General features: G+C 54.7%; 2 protein-coding genes across 3 annotated transcripts in view; both read right to left on the bottom strand.

Moving 5' to 3' along the window:
- LOC136109399 (uncharacterized) overlaps window positions 1-12256 on the bottom strand; it is a 96183-nt gene that overhangs the window by 40810 nt on the left and 43117 nt on the right. The gene's annotated exons all lie outside the window — the stretch shown is intronic.
- On the bottom strand, window positions 6026-10996 carry LOC136109650 (coiled-coil domain-containing protein 42-like). 2 transcript variants are annotated; one of them, XM_071816570.1, is made up of 7 exons: window positions 10352-10996; window positions 9929-10034; window positions 9701-9805; window positions 8611-8811; window positions 7648-7869; window positions 6379-6629; window positions 6026-6252 (listed from the first exon to the last, which is right to left on the bottom strand). In XM_071816570.1, the coding sequence occupies exons 1-7, from the start codon at window positions 10426-10428 to the stop codon at window positions 6207-6209; spliced, it is 1008 nt and encodes a 335-aa protein (XP_071672671.1). In that variant the 5' UTR covers window positions 10429-10996; the 3' UTR covers window positions 6026-6206. The 2 variants fall into 2 exon arrangements, with proteins under 2 accessions (XP_071672671.1, XP_065708553.1); XM_065852481.2 differs by having other exon boundaries at window positions 6471-6629; window positions 10352-10817.

Raw genomic sequence — 12256 nt, 5'->3', positions numbered from 1 at the left:
AGGAGCTTGGAGCCAGGGGGTCGGGCTCTGCTCCCCAGGAACAAGCGCCAGGAGCAGAGAAAACGGCCTCAAGTTGCGCCAGGGGAGGCTGAGGTTGGATTTAGGAACAATTTCTTTCCCAAAGAGCTGTGGGGCATTGGAACAGGCTGCCCAGGGCAGTGCTGGAGTCACCAGCCCTGGAGGGTTGGACAGACGGAGATGAGGTTCTCAGGACATGGGGCAGTGCCAGGGCTGGGTGATGGTTGGACTCCATGATTCTGTGATCCTGTGAATTCACTTGCTCCAGCGCAGGGAGCTGCTGCAGGTCCCTACCCGGGGCGGCTGGTCCATCGCAGCAGCCGCACAGCGTCTCCTGTGTCACGGCTCAGCCCCCGCACTCGTGCCCACACACAAAGCTCTGCCATCGCAGCCGTGCAGCCGCAGGGACAGGTGATTTGGGCACCGCTGTGAGTGCCAGGAGCTGTGTGACCTTCCAGTCTGTCAGTGCGTCTGGAGCAAATGGCCCCGCGGCCGAGCGAGCTCCTCTCCTTTCCCAGCAGCCTCTCCCGCAGCGGCTGGGCAGCTCCTGCCCCGCACAGCGTCCCCTCCCGCACAGCCGCCCCGCGCTGGGAGTCACACACGCTCCTCACCGGCACGGCGGGGCCAGGGAGCCCCCGCAGCTTTACAAATGGACGTGACCTACATGGATAACGCCCAGAAGCAGACGAGCAGAGCGACCTGTGCTGCTCTTCCGCCACAAGTCAGCTTGTGTTTGGATAACACGAGCTGCACTCACAAGCGTCTCCATTATGCATTTGCCTGACGGCAGGCACGTTGTATTTTGCAGCGTGAATGTACTCATTACGCTGTCATTAGTCATGAGGAACAACCCTGTCAATAATAGAGATCTGCAGCTCTGGTACAGGGAATCAGCCGCACTAAGACTGAGAGAGTTGGGGTGTTCAGCTGGAGAAGCTCCAGGGAGACCTTATTGTGGCCTTTCTGGACTTAAAAGGGGCCGATAAGAAAGATGGGGACAGACTTTTGACTTATCCCTGTTGGGATAAGACAAGGGGTGATGGTTTTAAACTGAAGGAGGGAGATTCAGGCCGGACATGAGGAAGAAATTGTTGCCCTGAGGGTGGTGAGAGCCTGGCCCAGGTTGGGCAGAGAGGTGGTGGATGAACCATCCCTGGAGACATCCCAGGCCAGGCTGGACGGGCTCTGAGCAACCTGAGCTGGTGAAGATGTCCCTGCTCATGGCAGGGGGGGCACTGGGGATGCTGGGAAGGTCCCTTCGATGATCTTGAGGGTCTTTTCCAACCAAAACAATTCCGTGATTCTAACCTCAAGCAGCTACAGCCTCCTCGTCCACCTGGACGGACCTTCCCCGGGAGCCCCATTCAAAGCCAGACCCGAAGCAGCTCCCCATCCTCCCTCACAGAACCCCCGCTGCATGGCGCTGGGCTGCCCCATCCCTGGGGCCGTGAGCTGCAGGGACACGGTGAGCAGAGGGTCCTGCCCCAGCACTCAGCTGCTGCCTTCCCAGTGCCCCAGCAAAACAACGAGGTTCCTGCCTGAGCAAACATGGAGTGGAGCACATGCAGCTCCGCGAGCTGGTGCTGTTGATCCTGGAGACGCCCAAGGTGTGAGGCTGTTCCACCCGAATCCTGCACGCTCCCCCCGGCGGAGCCCCGGGTGGTTTGCACAGCACAAACCCTGCTCCCGCTGCTGTACCGGGCTCTCCCTTCCCACCCCCAGTTTCAGTGCCTGCTGCAGAGATCACGGCTGCTTCATTCACAGGGGATAATGGGCGAAAATAGCCCGGAGATACCTGCTCAGCGAGGCAGCCAGGGACCAGACATGTGCACTAAAACCAGAGCAAAATTGCTGCAAACAAAGTGCAGCGGTTCCCGCAGCTCAGGGTTTTCTGCCGGCCCTCGTGTTCCGAACTGACGGAGCACGTTCACCGCTATTCATCAGCACAATGCGGGATCCTCAGGAAAGCAGCGTTTGCCTTCTCGATGCTGTTCCTCCTCAAACACACTCCAAGAACAGGCAGGCCCCATGCATCTTTAATGGCGGATGCTAAATAACTTAGCTTGCCATCTATAATTTAATTGTAGTTGGAGAGGGTGAATAAGAAGGTGTCTTCTGCAGGGGGAAGCTTTCTCCTTGTGCCTTGCACCACAAAATCAGAGGTCACCGGCGGGTGGGGGGTTGCTGGTGATTGTATAATCACCCCCAATAATGATGCGGTCACATTCTCAGCCGTGTTTTGCCGGCAGACCAGCATTACAGATTTCCTTGGGCCTTGACCAATCTCCTCAAAATCACCGCAGGCTTCGATCTCACTTGCACCCAGAAAGCACTTGTTACATGAGTCTGGAGAGCCCTGGAGACAACATCGCTGCCCGATCCAGCTGGTGCAGGCAGTGGTGCAGGCAGCGCACAGGCAGTGGTGCAGGCAGTGGTGCAGGCAGCACACAGGCAGTGGTGCAGGCAGCGCACAGGCAGCGCACAGGCAGCGCACAGGCAGTGGTGCAGGCAGCGCACAGGCAGCGCACAGGCAGCGCACAGGCAGAGCTGGACCGTGCCCGGTCTCCCAGCCCCACCAGTTCTCCCCAGCTCAGCCCCGGGTACAGCCCGCGGCAGTGGGACGGGGTGTCTGAAAGCACATTTCCCCCCGGCTGCACGGGTGTTCCAGCCTGTGCCAAGGGACGGGAGCGGCTCCAATACAGGAAGCATTGTCTGATGGCAAAGCCCAGACAGTGGGCACCACGTTTTCCCTTTTTTCTTTATTGTTATTGTGGTTTGGCAGCATGACAATGGATTTCTGCCGGGAACAGCTGGAACAGCTCAGCTCAGATCTGTTCAGGCTCTTCTCTTGAGCTTATCCTGACACCCAAGTGCCTCCCTGGGGCAGAGACTCTTGCCCAGGCAGAGGAGACGTTTCCAACACTGTCCTGTCACCGTGTCTCCCTGATCAAACCAAAACTCTCCGTGTCTTTTATATCCATCCCAGCTGTCTGGTGCCCAAGGCACCGGGACAGTTCGTGCCATAACAACATGGAATTTTCCAGAATAGTGAGCAAGCATTTTTCCCCCCTGCTTGCATTGGACGTTTTCATTTTCCCCACCCCAAATTTGCTCCCCAGTCTGCAGCACGCTGCAGCGCCCATGGGTGTTTGATTCAGCCTGAACAGGAAGGCATCGCGTTCAGAACGGTTTGAAGAGGGAAGGTCGCACATACGATATTGCGGAAAGGCAGATCAGCACAGCGAGCGTTCCTGGCGCCCGCTGCAACCTGCAAATGGCTTTGGGTTGGCATGAACTGGTGTTACTGTCAGAAAGGTATCGCTGCCTGCGCCCCGGCGCTTGGAAAGATGCTGCTCAAGAAGAACCCGAGCAGGGTTCTAGGTCCTTGGCTGATGGGAGCTGGTTTTATTCCCCGCATCAGCATGGCAGGGGGTCCAGAGGCTCTCGGTGCTGTTGAGCTGCTGCACTTTGTGGCACATTGCTGGGGACCCGGCAGAGCCACTGTCATTATCTAACACTTCCTAATTCTGGCAGGTTTGGAGTTTTGGGACGTGCCTCTGTTTCACTGTCGCATTTTAGACTATTTCCCTTTCACGTGTTCATCAGGTCTTGCTTTCTGCCCATCTCCTTCCAACAAAAGCCGGTTTCTGATCTGACTCTCAGTTTGGCTCCTGCATCTTTCACCGTCCGGCTCCCCTCGCTTTTTCTTTAGGCTTTTCCTGCTTTCATTGTCAAGCTGCTTTGGATTTCTGGTTCCACTCAGTCCAGCACTAAGCCCCGCTCAGGTTCCCTCTCTCGCTCCCACCACCGCTGTGTTGGCTCGGGTGGGATGCTGCCGGGCTCCAGTGTCCAGCCAAAACCAGCTGCAGAGAAACAACAGGCACTGCTATTTTCAGTGAGCCGGAGCTTTCTAGGTTGGGTAAACCTCATTCTTCCCACGGTGTGTGAAGCACAACCCGCCTTTGTCAAATAATTCAGAGAGAATTATCCTGATGCAAATGCTGCGGGGGATGCCAGTGTCCATCCCCTGCTGCAGGGGCTGCAGCAGCACGGTGCTGTCAGCAGAGCCTGGAGCTGCCAGCAGACCCAGGAGATCTTGGGACGTTGCTTTATGGAAGGCGACCTTAGTATGGGAGAAGGGAACCTAATTTTAAGGACACTTTTCCAAGAGGAGCATTTTATGTATTGGCTGTGGGGGCCTACAGTGGGTCCGTGGATTCCCTGACGGAGGGCATGAGAACAGAAATTAGCCTTGAAGATATGAAGGCCTACCTGTGAGAAAGATGGGAGGAAAGGAGTATCTGGAGGTGTTAAGGATGTACCCGTGAGAGGGAACGGAGTAGAAGAGTAACATCGATGATAGCAAAATTAGCCAATGAGATGTTACTGCTGTAACTTGTAAGGAGTAGTGAAGAGACACATGAATTGGTAAAACTGTATAAAAATGCACTTGTGGCAATAAATGGCATTTACTGCTTTCATGCTGGAAGAACTTGGTCTATGTCGTTTGTCCGTCTCAACCGCGACACATGGTGACCCCGACGTGATCCTGTATGAAGAGGATCTCGCATGAAGAAGAGACAGCGGTGAAGCTGTGACAGCCGAAGACGAGCTGGGGAGACAGAGCCCGGTGCAGCTGATAGAGCAGCGGGGGGGAGCTGCCGAAGATCCGGATCCTTGACAAGACACCACGCCAAGAGCTGGTGAGCTACCGGGAACGGAGGAAGTTGCTTCTGAAGAAGCAGGCTATTGGCCGTCTGGAATTGACTTTACGAAGGAAGACTGTGTTACTATGGGGCAAAGCACTACTGAAAGATCCAAAGAAACAACTGAACTGTTAACGACGTGGCACTTGTTGCTAGAGACTTTGAGAGGATTAAAAGAGCAACGGGAACACGCAGAGGCAGCGGATGGGGTGGGTTCTCTGGGCTAGATTTGAAAAAAAAAAGGGGCACTGTTCCAAAGCCCGAACCCCCTTGTTACCAATGATTCTCCAGCACCGCTCAAGTCCACGTTATCTGATGACTCGGATGAAGATGAGGGTTTGCAGCATATTCTTGAAAAGTTAAAAGGAGTATGTGTACGGGTTGCCCCGAGATCAGATAAAACCCATGAAAGACTCAAGCAAAATTACACTTATGCAGTGTAACAGCTCTAGATCATTTAGGAAGGAACAATGGGGACTCGTCAAAAGGGGCAGGTATCCCCCAGCTCCTGGAACAGACACTAATTGACACACCACAATTACAGGCGCCATGAGCTTCTGAGATCCTGAGGCAGTCAGCAGACCTTGCCTATCAAGCTACAGTAGAGGTGTCTGAAACCAACAAAGCAGCCAAATTATTTACAACTATTATCAGGGTCCCAGTGAGAATTACATGCAATTTATTGACCATCCTGAAGAGGCCATCAATAAACAGGTTGAAAACTTAGAAGTTAAGGAAGCACTGGGGTTGAAATTCGCAGTAGAGAACGCTGATGTTTGCTATCAACGTGTTATCTGCGAGTTTTCCAGTACATATTATGTGCTTCTGTGTGTTGCCTCTCTGCAAATCCAGCAGCTTGTCAGGAATGTGAGTTAATTGTTTTACTGGTTGTTGTTACAGTTGTTTCTTTGTGATGTTGTTTGTATCAGTGCACTGGGACCCTTCTCCCCACGTTTCCCACTGGCGCTGCCAGCAGCTCTGTGCTTCCCCCCCTCCCTCCCTCATGGTTTTTACTTACGAGATGGGGTTGGGAATGACTGTTCCAAAGCACCAGCCCCCCCTGCTGTGACGTCCCTCTTCAACATCTCAGAGCTCAGTCTGGCTGGAAGGTCCCAATGTGAACACCAGTACTAATCCTTATTTGAAGCTCCACTCCTGTCCCGGCCTGCTCTCCCTGTTTTGCCTGCTTTGCTGGGACACTGGCTCCTGCAACCAGAATCCCACCTGCCAGAAAGGGCACCCCATGGCCTCTGGGGTGAAGATGCTCTGATGCTTCCAACCCTCCCAGGAAATGGAGACACTTTAAAATCTTTGGTTATTTTAATAGTATGAAAGGGACTCAACAACTGAGCAGGACAAAACAGCTAGAAAGGTTCTGAAACTTCACGGACGTAACACAGCATCCCTAGGGCTCTCTGTCCTCCTCCTGCCCTTAATGCCCACGCTTAGCTGCTCGCCGGTGGCTCTCCATGCCCTTCCGTTTCACCTCCGTAACGATGCCTTTGAGGTCCAGGATAGACTGCTGAATCTAAGGTAGGGAAGAGAGATGGTAGAGGTCAGAGCAGGGGGACGAGACAGGTTTGCCTGGGGTCCTCCGCCTGTTCCCCATGCCCAAGAGACAGCCCAGCTGGAGAGGAAAGTGTCTGTTGGGCACCTTGATTTCTCTGGGCTTTCCCCTCCCTTTGGGCAGCTGAGGGTCATTACTGCTCCTCTTTCTGGGCAGGGAGGGGTCTGGCTTGGCTCTACCGTGTCCAGCTGTCTGAGGCTGTCATCCTCCGGCAGGTGCACTTTGGCTTTCAGCTGCGTGTTCACGCACTGGAAGAGGTTGTGGACGGCCATCTTCATCGTCGTCAGCATCAGGGCATTCTTGGCATTCCTGTTCTGGATGTCGGCCCAGCGAGCAGTCTGAGGACGGGAGGAGAAGGAGAGACACACAGCATGGTGATATGTCCCAGCAAAGATGCTGCTTCAGTGCTGGAGAGCCTGGCTTCCACGCTCCTTTGTTTTGCTAGGAAGAACCTGTCCTTACCCAGGGCTATGCTGGAGCTGGTTCAGCTCGGTGTGGTGGAAGCAGATCCAGGAACTACCACAGCTGCTCCTTGAGCAGCCCCATCTCTCTGCCAGCTCCTGCACCCCTCATTCCAGTGGGTCCTCCAGATACCCCGATAGTGGACACCCTGGGGGCAGCGCATCCCACCACCACCCGCCCAGACCACGCGCTTTCCAGCTTTGCCTGGTGGGACTCAACTCCTGCAGCCTGGAGTATCCAGGAAGGGAATTTGGCAAGGCCCCCTCAGAGTGATGCAAAGGGAACAGAGGCCAGCAGAGCTGCGCGCATTTCTACACATCCATGTGCCTTGGTACAGCCCAGATGACACCAGCTGGGTCATTGTTGGACTGGGAAGGAGGGAGGAGAAGGGGTGAGCCCTGGTGTGCAGATGCTGTGCAAAGGATGAAAACAAATAAAAAATCAGCAAAACCAGCTTCACTCTGAGGCCCGAGCCATGAACAGTGGAGAGCACGAGATGGTCCACACTGAAGCCCCATGACAGGGATGGTGCTGCAAGGAATGGTGAATGGAAACGAGTCTGACCAGGCTACACAAACCCAACAGGCCTGTGATGGAGCACGCTTGGGTTTGTGCCGAGGCAAACCTCCCCAAGGACTGGGTAGCAGATCTCTTTTGACTGTGAGTTCACACAAGAAGGGAAAGATCCCGGCGGTTTTGTGAGGGCCTTGTTTTAACCCCTGACATAACCTGCTCCAGACCTGCTCTGTCATTTGTCATTCTGCAGCCCCCTGCAGGGATGAAATGAGGCATCTCCTCCAGTTACAAAGTCTGCCACTGTGCCTTGCCATGACCCTGTGGCTTCACCCAGCCAGGCCTTGGAGATCTTCCCCTGCCCATCCCGCAGTTCCTCACCCAGAAGCGGACATCACTTTGAGCCTGCGCAAAACGTCGTTGGAGCTGCTCCAGCTCATTTTGGCACTGCAGGATCTCAGCTGCTTTCTCTGCCTCGTACTGATCCAGGAGCACCTTGGCTTGCTCCATCATTTCCCTGTCCTTCTCCTGGGACTGCTGCAGGTCCTTGCGCGTCCTCACCAGCAGCTTGTAGCGGGAAATGACGTCCTGGATGTCCTCAAACTGCAGCACAAGGATCCTGGGTTTAGTAACGCCCCTGCCCTCCCCTCATGACTGCAAGTCCCGTGCTGTTTGGCACCCTGTCCTGACCAGGGACAACACCTCCCCCAGCTGAAAGATTTCCCCTCTTGGCGAGCCTGCTGCCCCAGTTGGTTTGTGAGCGTCGCCACATTCCCTGTTTGATGGCCCCATTGTGCCGGTCCCAGAGCTGCCACTGCCAGCAGCAAGGGGAGATGTCGTACCACCCCCAGTGCTCTGATAGGAAACAAAGCACAAGTGCAGCTGCCAGGGCCAAGTCACCCAGCCATGGGAGTGGGGCAGCCGGGCCGCAGGAGTGCGAGCGATGCAGGGAGGGACGCCCGCACACCCTTGAGAAGGGCTCAGCTTTCCCGACAGCTGCCTGGGCTCCCATTCTGGGGCAGCTTGGCACTTCTCCCAAACCATCCATGTCACGTGAAACAGGGACACAAAGGGGTCCCCATGCCCCTCAGCTCTGTGCTTTTCCCCCTTCTAACACTTTTTCTTTGGTTTTCTCAAGCCTTCATCTCCTTTTCTGCTTTTCCTCCCCTCACTCTGGTCCCCTTGGCTCACCTGGCTTGCAGGGAACCTCCTCCCATCCCACCTGAGGTCTCTGGGTTTGACCAAGTGTCATGATTTCCCTGGACTTGCCTTATCTCCTCCAGGTTTAACATCCACATACAGCCCTCCCTGAGGCCATGATCTGTCTCTCATGTCCAAACTCACCTGTGGGGAGATCTTCACCACATCCTCCAGGTAGTTTTTGAAGATGGAGTGCTTCTGCACTTGGGTGCTGAGCTTCTGGTGTTCCTTTTTCAGGGCTTCGAGTTTCTTCTTAGCCCTCAAAAGCTCCATCTCCTTTTGTGTTTTCTCCTCTCTTTCTCTCACGGCTTTCTTCAGAGCCTGGACTCGCAGCTGATCATCTTCCTAGTGATGTTTCCCCCACCAATACACACACACACAGAAGGAAAGGAAGGCAAGGGCAGATGGAGCTGGGTCACCTGGCAGCACTGGGAGGAGATACACTCACAGGGGACAGAGCAGTGCTGCAGCACCCCGGGGAACATCTTCCCTCCCTGTTCAACATGGTGTGGTACAGGCCTGCCCTGGGAGTTTGCTTCCAGAGCTCCAAAATACAGACTCTGCAGAAAACTGTTCTCAGGAAGAGAAGAATCCTGAGAGTTCGCACTGTGACGGGTACGGCCTCGCCTGAAAGTTCACCTCCGGAGCTCGAGACACAGACTCCGGAGTGAACGGTTATCAGGGTGCAGGCTCCTGGAGAGAAGGTCAGCAGCGTTCGGCTTGACATATTTCCCCCACGCAGTGAATAACAGAGTGAACCTGCCCCCGAACTCTTCCACGTTGCACTTCTCTTTGAGACATCTAAGCATTGTTCTGCAGTAAGCAGAACCCTAAATTACGCCACGACACATGGCCACCCCTCTTGCACTGACCCTTGGCTCTTGGAGACAGGCACCTGGGACAGAACTCTGCTTTTCAGACCTACTGGGACCTGCCCTTGGGAGTCACCTGGGTGTCAACAGTGGGGACAGGCTGAGATCCTTCTTGGGGGGTGTTTGGGGCCCTCAGGAGATCACACTGGTACTGGACAAGCTCTCTGCTGCCCAAGCGCTCTCAGGGCTTTCCCCATCTGCAGTACAAACCCCCATGCCCTGCCAGTCCTGTTCCTCACCCCGCCAGGCTCAAGGGAGGCTTGGACAGAAGTGCTGGCCCAAGACTGTCTCCCCAGGGGAGGGGAGAAGGTGGCGCTGTGGCTCAGGGTCACGTCAGCGGAGCTGATCAGGAGCAGCCGTACCTTTAACCTCCTCATAGATTTCTCCATGTAGGTTTTCAGCTGGTCCTTCTTGGCGTGGAGTTCCCTCCACCGGCGGGCTATGTCAGCCATCTTCTCCTTGAAGGCCTGGCAGCACCAGAGCGAGCGTGACGTGGCCGCCCGCACCCGGAGCCACTCACCTGCCCATTGCTGCCCTCCTAAAAACCACAACACCCCTACCATGCCCCAGCACCCTCCCATCTTTCTCACCTCTCGCTTCTCCTCCAGGGCCATTTGCACCTGTTTGGCTTCTTTCCTCTTCTCCTGGAGGCGAACAAATGGAGACAGGGAGCCCTCCTCTGTCAGCCTGTGTTTCCTGCCACACAAGTTTCCATCAAGGTTACACGCTGGGTCTGGTGCCTGGGCAGGGTGCTGGACTGTGTCCAGAGTGGGGTGACGGGCCAGAGCAACCCAGCACCATCTCAGATCCCGTCTGGCAGCACAGCATCCCCAGCAGGGAACCCTCTGACAGAGCAAGGGGGGTCACAGGGAGGAACAGGGCTGGGCAAGGGAGGGAGGAGAGGAGACTGAAGCGGTGGAGATCGGGGAGTTTGCCACCGTGGGGGAAGGAGGGATGGAGGAAACAGGAGAAGAGGATGGAGGGCATGGAGGTGGGTGGAGGAGTCCCCTCACCTGAGCAAGGGCAGGAGGTTCTGCCTGTACTGCTGGAGGAAATAGGCCGGCAGGTCCTCCTCATCTTTGGCGGCCATCGCTTCAGCCACCAGCAGGGCCCAGAACGCCCAGGTCCTCCTGGCACTGCTGCTCTACCGGGCACCCAGGAACTGCTCTGCAAGCCTGGGAGAGGCAGCCGGGCAGGGGATGAGCCCCTGGGTGCCTCTTCCCTCTGCTTTCCCAGGACCTTCCTCGCCTCGGTCCTGCCTGTGCCCACCAGCTGCTGGTGCCCAGCTGGTGTGGAATGGTTGCCAGGAGCAGCTGGATTATGCTCCGGCGGTTCCTTGGCAACCGAAGCGGGTGATGCCCGCTCACCGGCGAGGGGGACTGACCACTGTGTCCAGCACCAGGACCCTTCAGCACTGAAGGAAATCTGAACAAATGCAGATTTCTTTCCCTTCCTCTCGTTTTTCCCCATTTTTCCTCTGCTAAGATCCAGCCCCAGTGCCCTGTGCTCTCTGCTGTCTTGGGCAGGTATTTCTGCACTCCCCCCCATCCACGTCCCACGGTCTCAGAGCTCAGGGCCTGAGTTTGCTCCTTCTCTCCCCAAACACCAGGTGCAAAGACACTGAAGCTGAGGTACGTCCTCAGGGATGTTTGATCACCGCACTGCCCATGGTTCCCTGTGTGGCACTGAAGTCTGTCATTCGCTAAAAAAAATAACTCTTTTTAAAAACACTCATTCTATTTTTTCCCCAGAACAAGGCATTTGAACAAGGTCCATTGCTCAAAATAAAGCGGAGGTATTCATGGGCCGGGTGGGGAGAAACCTACAGAGGATGGTAACTTTCTGCTCCTTCCACAGGACATTTCACCCTCTGATGCTCCCTTCTGTCGGCCTCTGGCTGAACACACCCGCTGATCGTGATGGGAAGGGGGGTGCGCCTGGGGACTCAGGTTGTACAAATAATTGTGATGCTAGAAAGTATTGGCGAGAATGTGCACTGTTCCGAACCCCTTGTTACCAGTGATTCTCCAGCACCGTTCAAGTCCGTGTTATCTGATGACTCGGATGGGGATGGGGGTTTGCAGCATTTTCTTCAAAAGTTAACAGGAAAAAGAGTATGTGTTCGTGTGCCCCGAGATCAGGTAAGACCATGAAAGACTCAAGCAAAATTAGACCTGTGCAATGTAACAGCTCTAGATCATTTAGGACAGAATGACGAGGACTCGTTGAAAGGGGCAGGTATCCCCCAGCTCCTGGAACAGACACTAATTGACACACCACAATTACAGGCGCCGTGAGCTTCTGAGATCCTGAGGCAGTCAGCAGACCTTGCCTATCAAGCTACAGTAGAGGTGTCTGAAACCAACAAAGCAGCCAAATTATTTACAACTATTATCAGGGTCCCAGTGAGAATTACATGCAATTTATTGACCATCCTGAAGAGGCCATCAATAAACAGGTTGAAAACTTAGAAGTTAAGGAAGCACTGGTGTTGGAATTCGCAGTAGAGAACGCTGATGTTTGCTATCAACGTGTTATCTGCGAGTTTTCCAGTACATATTATGTGCTCCCGTGTGTTGCCTCTCTGCAAATCCAGCAGCTTGTCAGGAATGTGAGTTAATTGTTTTACTGGTTGTTTTTAAGTGCGCCGTAAAACCTTCTCCCCACTTTTCCCAGTGGCGCTGCCAGCAGCCCTGTGCTTCCCCCCGCTCCCTCTTCTCAAGGGGTTTACTTACGAGACGGGGTCAGAAATGACTGTTTTCAGTCGTGTTCCTAAGTCATCGGTACTGGGAGGTGTTTTAGAACATAGGAAAGCACTTGGAAATAGGAGAAAATATGATCTCGTTAAATACTGAAATTAGTGTTGGCTGCTGTATAAGTTAAATGACTGGGAAAAGTGTCCGGAGAATAGAATCTTG

The sequence above is a fragment of the Patagioenas fasciata genome, chromosome 18, assembly GCF_037038585.1.
Source record: "Patagioenas fasciata isolate bPatFas1 chromosome 18, bPatFas1.hap1, whole genome shotgun sequence".
Taxonomy (NCBI): domain Eukaryota; kingdom Metazoa; phylum Chordata; class Aves; order Columbiformes; family Columbidae; genus Patagioenas; species Patagioenas fasciata.
This window is presented reverse-complemented; position numbering and strand designations above follow the sequence as displayed.